At 36.4% G+C, this 16,437-nt stretch overlaps 1 protein-coding gene across 3 annotated transcripts in view; it reads left to right on the top strand.

Annotated features, from left to right (window-relative positions):
- The window catches only part of STAG1 (stromal antigen 1), a 425,489-nt gene that overhangs the window by 276,727 nt on the left and 132,325 nt on the right, over nt 1–16,437 (top strand). For all 3 annotated transcript variants that reach the window (XM_032869634.1, XM_032869636.1, XM_032869635.1), the window contains one exon: nt 510–583. In XM_032869634.1, the coding sequence (XP_032725525.1) occupies nt 510–583 (74 nt within the window). The remainder of the gene's footprint in view (nt 1–509; nt 584–16,437) is intronic.

The following is a 16,437-nucleotide window of genomic DNA, read 5'->3' on the forward strand; positions in this document are numbered from 1 at the left end:
CACCACTAATGGCAAAGATCCTTCCTATCTTCTGCTATGCCATCTATTTTGGGAACTTGGTCTACTCTCAGTTATGGACTAAACAGTTGGAGAGTATTATTTGGATACTTCAGATAGAATAGGAAGTTTCTTTTACAGTGGCAAATATCATAAGTAAGGCTGACCTATTACCAAGAGAGGCAAAACAAGCCAGGGACCTGACTTTGTTGGAAGAGGTATAGAAATTGAAGCTTCTTCCCAAAGCAGGTCATATTTTGGGGATTGGAATCTGGCCAGTTAGCCACACCACTCCTTGCTAGTCACTGCATGTGTATGTAAAGAGAGACAAAGAGGTTCTAAAGTCAGTATAGTAAAGCTGTTGAAGTGATATAAGAGTACTCGTAATTTCTGACATCTGTTGAATAATAAGTTAGATAATTGCCAAGAATGAGAAGAACCAGGAATTAAAAATAACTGAAACTGTACATTTCAGATAAAATCAGGATTTAATTTTTTTCTTTTCATTTCAGCTACAGGAAAACCAGGATGAAATTGAAAATATGATGAACTCTATTTTTAAGGGTATATTTGTTCATAGATACCGGTAAGGAATTTTATAAATCACTTTAGATTTTTCACCTAAATAATTGATTGCTTCTTTATAGTCCTAGGTAATTATAAAAATATGAAACTCCCTAATTACTTGCTTTTTTTTTCAGATAAATAGTTTTATCTATAAAGGCTAAATAAATATCATACTGTTGTTGTGAAGGAAATTGTATCACTACCACACTCTTGCAAATTCAGAACATATACAGAGGCATTCAATGTACTTACATTTGTACTAATGGAATAGTAATTAATATGATATTATAAAGTTAATATGGCCTTAGGAAAATGTGATTGTCTTGGTATTTGAAAAAAAAAATTAATACCCTACTTCCTGCCTGTGATACTCATCTTGTTCTGTGGTCAGATTAACCCAACAGTCTTTTAAAAATACCTCTGTGACAGAAAAGGGCACCTCTGTAAATAATCAAGAGCTCTTCTGTACCTTCAGCTATACAGATGAAAATAGAAACAAAGCATTTACAAAGTATTCTTGTCATATTCCATGACAAACAAGTTTAGTTTATCTTTCTCTGAACTTTAAGGTTACTAATACATTATTGAACAGCATATTTCACAATGAATGAATCATATACATATACTCGTTACTTTCTGTTAATTAGGCATGATATGATATGATATGTTTAGGTAGATACAGACACAGATAATAGAAGAACTATTTTTAGATAGTTTTTTAAAATTTGAGATTTTAACTGGCCAGTTAATTTGAAGTTAGTTAAAACAAGGAAATCTATTTTTTAAAAAAGAAAAAATGTAATTTTGATATTTTAACTTAAACATTTTGTTTTAATTCAAAACATAAAAAGATGTTTTGATCTTCTTGGTATTGATTCAAAGAACAAAACAATAACTCAAAAAGATATATGCATCCTTGTGTTCTTTGCAGCATTATTTATTACAGCCAAGATATATAAACAACCAATAGATGGATGAGTGGATAAAGAAATTGTATATGTGCTTGTATATATACAATGGAATATTATTCAGCCATTAAAAAATAATGAGATCTTGGGCGCCTGGGTGGCTCGGTTGAGCGACTGCCTTTGGCTCAGGTCATGATCCCGGACTTCCAAGATCGAGTCCCTCATCGGGCTCCCAGCTCCTTGGGGAGTCTGCTTCTCCCCTCTCATGCTCTCTCTCACTCATTCTCTCAAATAAATAAATAAAATCTTAAAAAAAAAATGAGATCTTGCCATTTGCAACAATATGGATGGACCTTAAGAGCATTATGCTAAGTAAAATAAGTCAGGCAGAAAAAGACAAATATTGTGATATATATGGACTCTTGAAACAAAAAAACAAGCTCATAGATACAGAGAACAGATTGGTGCTTGCCCGAGTCAGGATGGGTGGGAGAAATGGGTGAAGAGGGTCAAAAAGCAAGAAGAAAAAAAATACGGTGCACCACTCAACAACCCAGAAAATAGTTGATTGTTATCTAGTAATTTGTGGTTATCTTCTATATTATTAGGAAATTTAGGCAAGTTTAATAAACTTGCACTGAACTTCCTTAATGGGTAATGGAACTTTTAGAAAAAAACCTGGAAGATGAAAATACACCAGGAAATTCTGTTCAGTAACTGATTAAAAAAAGATACTGAGAGAGACTATACAACCTGATAGGGACACTTAACTCCCCCCACCCCCGCCCCCAACACACACACACATGTCCTAAAGTTGGAGATATCTGCAATTTGGGGAACTATTTCAACCAATTAAAAAAGTAAAAAGCACCTGTCTTTTTAGGAAACTTAAAAATAAGAAAACAGAACTGTTTATATTTACAAATTTACCATATTCAGCTCTCATACTTGAGTTTCTGTTACCATTTTACTTCAGCCTGTTCTAATTTTTGTTTATCCAAAACTACTTTATTTCACCTTAAAAAAAAAAAAAATAGAGCCAACGCCTTTACTTCGAGTATGGAATGTTTAGAGTTTCATATCCTCTTTTTTGCATAAACTATACATTCTATGAATTATTGAAAAATTAATTTTTTTGAATTTTAAAAAAACTTTATTTTTGAGAGAGAGTGAGTGTACATAAGCAGTAGGGAGAGGGGAGAGGTAGAAGCAGACTGCCTGTTGAGCAGGGAACCTGATGCCAGGACCCTGAGATCATGACCTGAGCCAAAGGCAGATACTTACTGCCTGAGCCACCCAGGTGCCCCCTGAAAAATTAATTTTTAAAAATACAAGTTCTTCCACATACCTGTCATGCAGTCTTTTTTTTTTTTTTTTTAATTACAACTTGGTAGAGGTTTAATTTACATGAAACAAATTACACGATGTGATATAGTGATTTATAAGAAATACATATTTGGTCATTTGGAACTTTCAGTCCTATCCCCAGGCTCTGAGGAGTGGAGGAGGGCTGGAGATTGAATCAGCTATTTGCAGTGACATAGTTAATAATGAATATGCAATGAAGCCTCCATAAAAACCCATAAGATTGGGTTCAGAGAGCTTCTGGGTTGTTGAACTCATGGAGATGCGAGGAGAATAGCACACCTAAAGAAGGCTTAAAATCTCTGTTCCCCTTTCCCGTGCATTGCCTTATGTATCTCTTAATCTGGCTGTTGATTCAAATTCTTTATCATATCCTTTAATGAATCGGTAAATGTGACTAATTGTTTCCCTGAGTTCTGTGAGCCACTCTAGCATATTAAGAATCAAAGGAGAAGTTGCCTGGGTGGCATAGTTGGTTAAGCATCTGACTCTTGGTTTTGGTTCAGGGTGATCTCAGAGTAGTGAGATTGAGTTGGGCTCCATAGTCAGCACAGAGTCCACTGGTAATTCTCTCTCCCTTCTCCTTGCTCTTGTGTTATCTCTGTCTTTCCCTCTCAAATAAATCTTAAAAAAACAAAAACAAACCTAAGGAGCAGGTGGTTGGAACCTCCAATCTGTAGCCCATGAGTCAGAAGGATAGGTAACAAAAGCCTGGGGCTTCAGACTGCCATCTAAATTGGGGGAGTAGAGGATAGTCTTGTAGGACTGAGCCCTTTATCTGTGCAATCTGATGCTGTGTTCAGGTAGAGAGTGTCAGAATTGAGCTGAATTCTCAGAAACTAGCAGGAACTATTGGTGTGTGTGTGTGTGTGTGTGTAAGTGTGTGTGTGTGTGTGTGCATGAATGAATGTGTGTGTGCGCGCGTGCGCGCGCAGGGGAAACCCATGCCCTGTATTCAAATTGGGCCAAGAAATACAAAAAGAGTTGGTATCAGACAACAGTTAAGTGCATAAGTTGATGAGTTTTGACACACACACATATATATATATATATATAGTTTTAGAACTACTACAGGCAAGATAATGAATATATCCATCATCCTCAGAAATTTTCTCTTACCATTTTGTAATTCCTCTCAACCTTGCCACTCTCCCCCACTTCCATCCTCAAACAGTTCTTGATTTGCTAACTGATTTGTTTACACTTTTAAGGATTTCATAAAAATGGAATTGTACAATATGTGCTCCTGATTTTTGTTAATTTTGTCTTTATCTGACTTTTTTCACTAAGCAAAACTAGTCTTTCATCATTAAGACGGTTAAATGTAAGTTTTCATAGATGCCCTTTATCAGCTTGAGGAAATTTCCCTTCTATTCTTTTTCTGAGGTTTTTAATTAGAAATGGGTCTTGAATTTTGTCGGATGCTTTTCTACATCTTTTGAGATCAGTATATGCAGGTTTTCTTCTGTAAGACTATTAATATGAATTGAGTTAGTTGAATTTCAAATGTTAGCCTTAAATTCTTGAGATAAATTCCTCATAGTCCTGTTGTATTATTCTTTCTATATATTGTTACATATGATTTCCTGAATTTTCCTAAGAATTTTGCTTCTTTGCTCAAGAGAGATATATCTCTTAACTTTTTTGATTTTATCAAATGTCTCTGACTGCTTTTGAACCATGGTAATGCTGGCTGTTTTGAACGATTTGCAGTGTATTTTCTCCTTTTTAATTTTCTGGAAGAGTTTAATAGTATTGTTACTATTTTTCTTCAGATAGGTATCATACCATTGGGGCCTAGAGTTTTCACTGTAGGGATGTTTTTAAGTGCAAATTCAATTTCTTTAATAGATACAAGGCTGATACAAGGCTGTTCATTTTATATCTTACAAGAAAATGATACATTGATCTAAGTTATTAAATTATATCCCACAACTGTCAGCATAAAGTTGTTCATAATATTTGTGGTTTCACATCTCTTGTATCATTGTATTTATTTTTCTTAAAAATTGAGATTTGGGGAGGAAGAGTTAAGATGGTGGAAGAATAGGGGAACCTTAAGCTTGCCTCCTCCCTTGAACACAGATAGATAAATATCAAATCATTATGAACACCCAAGAAATTAATCTGAGGACTGAGAGAACAAAACTGCAAGTCTTGTCTTACAGGTAGAATCGTGGAAGGTAGGAACTCTGAAGAGTTGATTTGGGGGATATAAGAACTATGGGTGCTGCAGAGGGGAGGGATCCCTGCTTATGGAGACTACTACAAGGTATTATAAGCAGCAGAGCGTAAAATCTGAAGTTTTAGAAGCCTGTCATCACAGGAGTCATGCCTTCCTTAGTGGTGCTCCTTTCGGGAGAGAGGGCAGAGACCCATGAGTAGGCAGCATAATCTGAGGATACCCTAGGTCACACAGAGAGAAAGTTTCCCTACTTGGAGTGCATTTGGTACAGGTGCCATTGATCTGCCCTCTTCCCCAACATAGGAACAAAGATACCAGATCAGAGCAACAAACCTTGGCTCCAGGTTTGTGCTCCAGTTTACCATAAACTCCTCTAAGTACTGTGTGGTCAGCTGACTATTTTCTGGGACCAGCCAGCACTGGCCACAGCACAGTAAGACCCTCCTCCAGATCAGCACAGGTCCCTGCCTGGGGGAGGGAGGGTGGTCTCTGAAGTTTGGGTTTTTAAAACACAACTTCACCTGAGGTAAAACACAAGAGTGCGGTGCCAGCTGACATGTGGAGAGCTCAGGCACAGAGAGGCTGAAGGGATCTGATGGAAGCTGGGGACACAGGAGGGGTGATTGTTTGCTCCTCTGTAAGGGCTTCCTGAGGAGTGGCTGGCTTGAGCTCTGCTCTCCTGAAACGAGACAGACAGCAGGGTAACGCCATTTCCACCCCACTCCCACAAGCACTAACCAACCTCAGTGAGAAAAACAGCGCCACCAAGGGGAGGCCTGAGGCATGTAAACCAAATCCTGCACCCCGCCCCCCTACTGCCCCCCCCCAATTCTACAAGTGCATCTTCACTAGGTCAGGTACCCCTGAGAATCCAGAGTATCGAGCTCCTCCATGAAAAGACCAGCACAAACCCCTACCCATATGAAGTCTGTTGATCATAGAGTGCTAGAAAGCTTTAGCTTTGGGAGAAATAGGATCTAGCTTCCTTTTTTTTTGTTTGTTTAAATTCAATTAATTAACATGCAGTGTATTATTAATTTCAAAGGTAGAATTCATTGATTCTTCAGTCTTACGTGCTCATTATATCACGTGCCTTCCTTAATGTCCATCACCTAGTTACCCCATTCCCCCCACCACCTCCTCTCCACCAACCCTCAGCTTGTTTCCTTTGGTGAAGAGAGTCTTATGGTTTGTACCCGTCTCTGATTTCTTCTTATATTTTTTTCCTTTCTTCTCCTATGATCCTCTGTTTTGTTTCTTAAGTTCCATATATGAGTGAGGTTATATGAGAATTGCCTTTCTCTGATTGACTTATTTCATTTAGCATAATACCCTCTAGTTCTATCCACGTCATTGCAAATGGCAAGATTTCATCCTTTTGATGGCTGAGTAGTATTCCATATATATATATTCCATTCATATATATATATGTATATGAGTGTGTGTGTGTGTGTGTGTGTGTGTGTGTGTGTGTGTATCCATGTGTCTTCTTTATTCATTCATCAGTTGTTGACACTTGGCCTGTTTCCATAGTTTGGCTACTGTAGACACTGGTGCTGTAAACATTAGGGTGCAGATACCCCTTCAGATCATTACATTTCTGTCTTTTGGGTAAATACCAAGTAGTGCAATTGTTCAACTAGGGTAGGTAAGCTCTATTTTCAGCTTTTTGAAGAACCTCCATACCTTTTTCCAGAATGGCTACACCAGCTTGCATTCCCTTCCATAGTGTAAGAGATTTCCCCTTTCTCTGTATCCTTGCCAACATCTGTCCTTTCCTGAATTGTTAATTTTGGCCATTCTGACTGGTATGAGACAGTATCTCATTGATTTTGATTTGTATTTTTCTTTCTTTTTTAATATTTATTTATTTGACAGAGAGAGATCACAAGCAGGCAGAGAGGCAGGCAGAGAGAGAGGGGGAAGCAGGCTCCCCACTGAACAGAGAACCTGATGTGGGGCTCAATCCCAGGACCCTGAGATCATGACCTGAGCCAAAGGCAGAGGCTTAACCCACTGAGCCACCCAGGCACCCCTGTATTTTTCTAATATTGAGTGATGTTGACCATTTTTTATGTGTCTCTTGGCCATTTGTATTGTCTTCTTTGGAGAAATGTTTTCTGCCCATTTCTCAATTAGATTATTTGTTCTTTGGGTGTCGAGTTTGAGAAATTCTTCATAGATTTTGGTTACTAGCCCTTTATCTGATAGGACATTTGCAAATATCTTCTCCCATTCTGTTGGATGTCTTTTGGTTTGTTAGAACACTCATGAAGGAAATTGAGGAATACACAAAGTAATGGAAAAACATTCCATGCTCATGGATTGGAAGAACAAATATTGTTAAAATGTTTTTGCTGCCTAGAGCAATGTACACATACAACCAAAATACCATCAAGTTTTTTACAAAGCTGGAACAAATAATCCTAAAATACACAGAAAAAAATCCAAATAGCCAGAGGAATAGTGAAAAACAAAACCAAACCTGGTGGCATCACAATTCTGGACTTTGAGGTATATTACAAAGCTATAATCAACAAGACAGTATAGTACTGGCACAGAAACAGGCACATAGATCATCAGAACCCAGAAATGGACCCTCAACTCTGTGGTTAACTAACCTTCGACAAAGCAGGAAAGACTATCCAGTAGGAAAAGGACAGTCTCTTCAACAAATGGTGTTGGGAAAACTGGACAGCAACATGCAGAAGAATGAAACTGGACCATATTTTTACACCATATACAAAAATAGACTCAAAATGAACGAAAGACCTATTTTTTAAATTTTTCTTAATTTAATCTTTTAATTTGCATTTAAAAAATTTTTTTAAATGTTTTTTCTTGCGATGAAAACTTTTTTCTTAAGATTTTATTTATTTGAGGGGCACCTGGGTGGCTCAGTGGGTTAAAGCCTCTGCTTTGGGCTCAGGTCATGATCCCAGGGTCCTGGGATCGAGCCCCACATCGGGCTCTCTGCTCCGCAGAGAGCCTGCTTCCTCCTCTCTCTCCCTGCCTGCCTCTCTTGCCTACTTGTAATCTCTGTCAAATAAATAAAATCTTTAAAAAAAAAAAAGATTTTACTTATTTGAGAGAACTTGAGTAGGATTGAAGGGCAGAGGGAGAGGGAAAAGTAGACTCCCCCACTGAGCAGAGAGTCCAGTGCAGGGCTTGGTCCTAGGACCCTGAGATCATAACCTGAGCTGAAGTCAGACGTTTAACCGATTGAACCACTCAGGCACCCATATTTTTGTATGTATATTAATTTTATCTTTTAGATCTAGCTTTCTTTAACAAGCAGGATCTAGATTTGTTTTCCTGAGCAAAATGACAAGATGGAGGAATTCACCCAAAAAGAAAGAACAGGAAATAGAAGTAATGGCCAGGGATTTAATTAATACAGATACAAATAATATTTGAACTAGAATTTAAAACAACAATTATAAGGATACTTGCTCAGCTTGAAAAAAGTATAGAAGACACTAGAGAATCACTTACTGCAGAGATAAACAACCGAAGATCTAGTCAAGCCAAAATTAAAAATGCTATAACCGATGTGCAAACCCAAATAGATGTCGTAACAATGAGGATGGATGAATCAGAGGACTAAATCAGTGATATAAAAGATAAAATTATGGAAAATAATGAAACTGAAGTGATGAGGGAAAGAAAGGTATTGGATCACAAAGGAAGACTCAGGGAACTAAGTGACTTCTTAAAATGGAATGGCATTCATATCATAGATATCCCAGAAGGTGAAGAAAGAGAAAAAAGGGGCAGAAGGTTTATTTGAGCAAATTATAGCTGAAAACTTCCCTAATCTGAGGAATGACACAGACATCAAAATCTAAGAAGCACAGAGAAGTCCTATTAAATTCAACAAAAGCTGGCCATCACTTAGATATATCATAGCTAAATTCACAAAATACACATACAAAGACAGAGTCCTGAAAGCAGCACAGTAAAAATATCCTTAACCTACAAGGGAAGACATGTTAGGTTTGAAGCACATCTGTCCACAGGACTGTGGCAGGCCAGGGGAGAATGGCAGGATATATTCAGTATACTGAATTCAGTATACTGAACCTTATACCTAATGGAGAAAATATGCAGCCAAAAATAATGTATTCAGCAAAGCTATCACTCAGAGTAGAACGAGAGATTAAAGAGTCTCCTAGACAAACAAGAATTAAAGGAGTTTGTGGCCCCTAAACCAGTCTTACAAGAAATATTAGAGAGGAATCTCTTAGTGGGGGGAGAACGAACAAAAGTAACAGACTAGAAAGGAACAGAACATCAGCAGAAACACCACCTTTACAAATAATAGAATGGCACTAAATTCGTATCTTTCAGTAATCACTGTGAATGTAAATAGACTAAATTCTCCAATTAAAAGACAAAGGATACCAGATAAAAAATAAGACCCATCTATATGCCACGTACAAGAAATGCATTTTAGGGGGCACCTGAGTGGCTCAGTCATTTGAGCATCTGACTCTTAATTTCACAATTGTGAGTGCAAGTCCTGTGTTGGGCTGTACCCTGGGTGTGGACCATACTTAAAAAAAAGATAGAGATTCATACCTAAAGACATCTGCAGGTTGAAAGTGAGGGGAGGGAGAATAATCTGTCATGCTGATGGACATAAAAAGAAAACCTGAGTAGCCATATTTATATCAGATAAACCAGATTTTAAAGCAAAGACTGTAAGAAGAGATAAAGAAGGGCATTGTTTCATAATTAAGGGGTCTGTCCATCAAGAAGATCTAAAAATTATATGTATATGTGTTTTCAACTTGGGAGCATGCAAATATATCAATCAACTAATAACAAACATAAAGATACTCATTGATAATACTACACTAATGGTAGGGGGCTTCAAGACCCTACTTATAGCAGTGGGGTGTTAGATGAACAGATCATCTAAGCAGAAGATCAACAAGGAAACAAGGGCTTTGAAAGACACACTCTACCAGATGGACTTAACAGATACATTCAGAACACTTAATCCTAGAGCAGCAGAACACATTATTTTAGAGTGCACTTACAACATTCTCTAGGATAGATCACATACTGGCTCAGAAATCAGCTCTCAGTAAGTACAAAAGGATCATGAACATTCTATGCATATTTTCAGACCAAAATACTTTGAAACTTGAAGTCAAACACAAGAAAAAATTTGGGAAGACCACAAATACGTGGAGATTGAAGAACATCCTACTAAGGAATGAATGAGTTAATCAGGAAATTAAGAAATTTTTAAAAGTGCATGAAAAGAAATGAAAATGAAAACATAACAGTCGAAAATCTTTGGGTTGCAGCAAAGTCAGTCCTAAGAATGAAGTATACTGCAACACAAGCCTACATCAAAAAGCAAGAAAATTCTCAAATATACAACCTAACCTTACACATAAAGGTGCCAGAAGAGGAACAGCAAATAAAGCCCACAGCCAGCAGAAGTAGAGAAATAGTAAAGATTGGAGCAGAAATAAATGATAGAGAAAAAATACAGTAGAACAGATAAACAGAACTAAGAGCTGATTTTTTCAAAAAATTAATAAAATTGATAAACTCCTAGCCAGACTTACAAAATGGAAAAGACAACACACCCAAATAAAATCACAAAGGAAGGAGGAAAGATCGCAACCAACACCACAGAAATACAAATAATCATTAGAGAATATTATGAAAAATTATATGCTAACAAACTGGGCAATCTGGAAGAAATGGACAAATTCCTAGAAACATACAAATTACCAAAACTGAAAAAGGAAGAATTGGAAAATTTGAACATAACCAGCAAGGAAATGAATCAGTAATTAAAAATCTCCCAAAACAAAAGTCTAGCACCAGATACCTTCACAGGGGAATTCTACCATACATTTAAAGAAGAGTTTAATACCTATTCTTCTCAAGTTATTACAAAAAATAGAAATGGAAGGCGCAGCTATGTGGCTCAGTTGGTTAAACATCTAACTTAGTTTTGGTTCGCGTCATGGTCTCAGGTTCCTGGGATTGAGCCTGGCATCAGGCTCCACACTCAGCGAGGAGTATGCTTTTTCTCTCCTTCTCTCTGTCCTTCCCCCTCACTCATGTGCTTGCTCGCTCTTTCTCTAAAATAAATAAATCTTTAGGAAAAAATAGAAATGGAAGGAAAACTTCCAAACTCCTTCTATGAGGCCAGCATTACCTTCATTCAAAAACCAGACAAAGACCCCATTAAAAAGGAGAATTACAGGCCAATATACCTGACTAACATGGATACAAAAATTCTAAAGATACTAGTAAATCACATCTAAACTACATCAAAATAATTATTCATCTATTTCATGATCAAATATGATTTATTCTTGGGCTCCAAGAGTGATTCAGTATTCATAATCCACTAACATGATATACCACATTAGTAAAAGAAAGCATAAAACCATATGATCATATCAGTAGATGTAGAAAAAGCATTTGACAAAATATAGCATCCATTCTTTTTTTTTTTTTTTTAAGATTTTTAATTTATTTGCGAGAACATGTTAGCATGAGAAGGGGAGGGGCAGAGGGAAAGGGGAAAGCCGGCTCTCGATGAGTAAGGAGCCCCATACAAGGTTTGATCCCAGGACCCTGAGATCGTGACCTGAGCCTAAGGCAGTCACTTAACTGACTAAGCCACCAAGGCACCCCAACAGCATCCATTCTTGAGAAAAACCCTCAATAAGGGGTGCCTGGGTGGCTCAGTCGATTAAGCATCTGCCTTCAGTTCAGGTCAAGATCCCAGAGTCCTGGGATCAAGCCCTGCATTCCCCTCCTTAGTGGGGAGTCTGCTTCACCCTACCCCTCTGCCACTGTCCCCGCTCATGTCCTCTCTCTCTCTCTCTCTCTCTCTCTCTCTCTTCCCCTTTCAAATAAATAAAATTGGAAAAAGTAGGGATAGATGGAACATACCTCAGCGTTATAAAGGCCATATACGAAAGACCCACAGCTAATATGTCAATGGGGAAGAACTGAGAGCTTTTCTTGTATAGTTAGGAACGAGAGAGGGATGTCCACTCTCACCATTACTATTTAACACAGTACTGGAAATCTTAGCCTCAGTAGTCAGACAACAAAAAAGAAATAAAAGGCATACAAATGGCAAGGAAGAAGTCAAACTCTCTTTGCAAATGATGTGATACTCTATATAGCCTGAAGGACTCCCCCCCCCAAAATTGTTAGAACTGATACCAAATTTAGCAAAGTCACAGGATATAAAATCAACATACAGAAATCTGTTGCATTTCTATACACCAATAATGAAGACACAGAAAAAGAAATCAAGGAATCAGTTCCATTTACAGTTGCACAAAAGACCATAAGATACCTAGGAATAAACCTAACTGAAGAGGTAAAAGATGTACATTCTTAAAACTATAGAACACTTATGAAAGAGATTGAAGAGGACACAAAGAAATGGAAAAATATTCCGGGCTCATGGATTGGAAGAAGAAACATTGTCACAATGTCTGTACTATCCAAAGCAATCTACACATTTAATGCAATCCCTGTTACTATACCAACAGCATTTTTCCAGAACTAAAACAATCCTAAAATGTGTATGGAACTACAGAAGACCCCTAATAGCCAAAGCAGTCTTGGAAAAGAAAAGAAAAGCCAGAGGCATCATGATTCCAGACTTCAAGCTATATTACAAAGTTGTAGTCATCAAGATAGTATGGTACTGGCACAAAATAGACCTATAGATCAATGGAACAGAATAGAAAACCGAGAAATGGACCTGCAGCTATATGGTCAATTAATATTTGACAAAGCAGAAAAAATATATCCAATGGATAAAAGTCTCTTCAACAAATTTTGTTGGGAAAACTGGGCAGCAACCTGCAAAAAAATGAAACCAGACCACTTTTTTATACCATACTCAAACATAAAATGGATGAAAGCCCTAAATATAAGACAGGATACCATCAAAATCATAGAGGAAAACACAGGCAGCAACCTCTTTGGTCTCAGCTTTAGCAGCTTTTTACTAGACACATTTCAGGAGGCAAGAGAAACAAAAGCATAAGATGAACTATTGGGACTTCATCAAGATAAAAATCTGCCTGGTGGCAGAAACAACAAAACTAAAAGGCAGCCTATCACATGGGAGAAGGTATTTGCAAATGACATATCTGATAAAAGGGTAGTATCCAAAATCTAGGAAAAAACTTAACAAGCTCAACACCCAAAAACCAGATAACCCAGTTAAGAAATGAGCAGAAGACATGAATAGACACTTTTTCAAAAAAGACATCCAGATGACTAACAGACACATGAAAAGATGCTCAACATCACTCATCATCAGGGAAATACAAATGAAAACTGTGATGACATATGACCTTACACCTGTCAGAGTGACTAAAATTAACAACACAAGAAACAACAGATGTTGATTAGGATGCAAATAAAGGAGAACTCTCTTGCACTGTTGGAATGCAAACTGGTGCAGCCATGCTGAAGAGCAGTCTGGAGGTTCCTCAAAAAGTTAAAAATAGAACTCCCTACAATCCAGCAATTGTACTCCTAGGTATTTAACCAAAGGTTACAAAAATACAGATTCGAAGGGGTTCATGTAACCAACCTATGGGCAGAGCCCAAATGTCTATTGATTAATGATTAATTAATGATAAAAAAATGTGGTATGTATATATACAATGGAATATTACTCGGGCATAAAAAGAATGAAATCTTGTCATTGGCAAGGATATGGATGGAGCTAGAGTATATCATACTAAGTGAAATAAGTCCAAAAAAGACAAATACCATATGATCTCACTCATATGTTGAGTTCAAGAAACAAAACAGAGGAATATATGGGTGGGGGGGAATAGAAAAAGAGATGGAAACAAACCATAAGAGACTCTAATAAGAGAGCAAGCTGAAGGTTGATGGATGGAGGTGGGGGAAGAATGGGCTAGTTTAGTGATGGGTATCAGGAAGGTGCTTGTTATGATGAGCACTGTTTGTTATATGTTAATAGATGCACCACTGAATTCTCCTCCTGAAACAATATTGCGCTGTATGATAACTAGAATTTACATAAAAATTTGAAAAGAAAAAAAATGAGATTACAGTGAACTTCTCTATTTTTCTGTTTTCTGTTACATTGATTTTTGATTATTTCCTTTTTACTTCTTAATTTGGGTTTCATTTTCTCTGCTTTTCTCAAGGTGAAAAGTGAGACAATGATTTAAGGCCTATTTTCTAATATTGGAATTTATTCCTATAAATCTCTCTGTTAGTACTGCATTAGCTGTATCCCCTTAATTTTAGTATGTTGTGTTTCCATTTTCATTCATCTCAAAATGCTTTCTAATTTCCTTTTTGACTTGTTTCTTTGACCTATGGTTTATTTAGAAGTGTAGTATTTAGTTTACAAATATCTGAGATCTTTCTGTTACTGATTTCTGATTTGATTCCATTGTAGTCAGAGAATATACTGTGTATAATTTGTATGGTTTTAAATTTGTTAAGATTTGTTTTATGACCCATATTGTAGTCTAGATAAGTGTTCTATTTACTCAGACAAAAATACATATTGTGCTTTTGATTTTAGGTCAAAATCATTTGGTAGTGTTCAGGTCTTTTCTATCCTTTACTGATTTTATCTATTCTTAATCATTAATGAGAGGGTTTTTGTAGGAGTACTTTTATATGCTTGATGCAAGTTATTATTACATAAATAATTTGAAGTTTTTTTATGCCTTTGGCTTTGTTTTCATTTTCTTAATGATACCTTTTGAAAAACAAAAGTTTTCAATTGGAATGAAGTCTTTTATTCATTTTTCTTTTCTGTACGTGCTTTTGATATATCTGTGAACATTTTGCCTAACCCCAGATTTTCTTCTTTTATTCTAGAAGTTTAATAGCTTAGTATTTTAAGTAAAAGTATATGGACCATTGTTTGAGTTAACTTTTGTGTATATTGTGTTATAAGGTGTACCTCTGCTTTATACATATAGGTATTCATGTGTCCAAGCACCATTTGGTGAAAGGCTCCCTTCCTCCAGTTGAGTTTCCTTGGAGTTTTTTTAAATGGGCTCTGGGGTGGCATGGAGCCCAACAAGGGGCTTTGACTCCCAAGCCTGAGATCAAGACCTGAGCCGAGATCAACAGTTGGACATTTAACTGAGCCACCTAGGCACTCCCCTTTATTCTTAAGTGATCACTACGTCCAATGTGGGGCTCAAACTCACAACCCATAGATTAAGAGTCCCATGTTCTACCAACTGACCCAATAAGGTACTCCTCCTTGGAGCTTTTCTTTAAAACCAAATGAACACAAATGGAAAGATTAATTTATAGCATTTCTAATCTGTCTATCCTTAAACCCATACCATCCATATTGATTATAGTAGCTTAAGAATAATTTTTTTTTTAGGTTTTGAGGTATAATTGACGTAGAATATGTGAGTTTAAATTTTACAGTGTGATGGTTTGATTTGCATATTTCGTGAAGTTACTGTTACAAGGTTTCCTAACACCTCAGTCGTCTCACCTAAATACCTTTTTTTTTCTTGTGGTGGTTTTGATTATATTTAAGCTTACTCTCTTAGCAACTTCCAAGTGTGTAATAAATACAATTTTATTAACTGTAGTCACAATGCTGTACATTAGATCTCCAGAATTTATTCATCTTATAAGCAGAAGTTTCTACTCTTTAACATCTCTTCATTTCTCTCACCTCCCCCAGGCTCTGGCAACCTCCATTCTACTATATTTCTAGGAGTTTGGCTTTTTTAGATTCCACATATAAGTAGATATACAGTATTTGTCTTTTAGAGTATGCTTTTAAAATTAGGTTGTGCTAAATCCTCCTACTTTGTTCTTTTTCAGAATTGTGACAATTACAGATTCTTTGTGTTTCTGTATAAATTTTAGGGTCAGCTTGTCAATTTTTACATAAATGTTTGCTGAAATTCTGATGAATATAATGACTCTGTAGACGAATTTGGAGAGAATTGAATTCTTCACAGTATTAAATCTTCCAACCTATGAATATAGATTGTTATCTCAATTTGTTTAGATATTCTTTAATTTCTCTTAGCTGTTTTTTATGATTTTCAAGGTACAAGTCTTGCATTACTTTTGTTAAATTTATTTCTAAGCGTTTTCATTTTTTATTCTACTGTAAATGAAATTGTTTTCTTAATTTCTGTTCTAGATTCTTCCTTATTAATATATTAAAATGCAGTTCTTTTTAATATTCCTCCAGAATTACAAGATACTTTTGTTTGTTATACCATTTTGAGATTTTGTTTGTTTTACAGGTTATTTAAGATTTTGCACATACAGATCATATGTGAATAAAGACCATTTTTATTCTTACTTTCTCAGTCTAAAGACTTTTTCTGTGTCTTTACTTTCTTTTTTTTTTTTTACCCTCATTGC

The sequence above is a fragment of the Lontra canadensis genome, unplaced genomic scaffold, assembly GCF_010015895.1.
Source record: "Lontra canadensis isolate GAN:19392208 unplaced genomic scaffold, GSC_riverotter_1.0 scaffold38, whole genome shotgun sequence".
NCBI lineage: Eukaryota > Metazoa > Chordata > Mammalia > Carnivora > Mustelidae > Lontra > Lontra canadensis.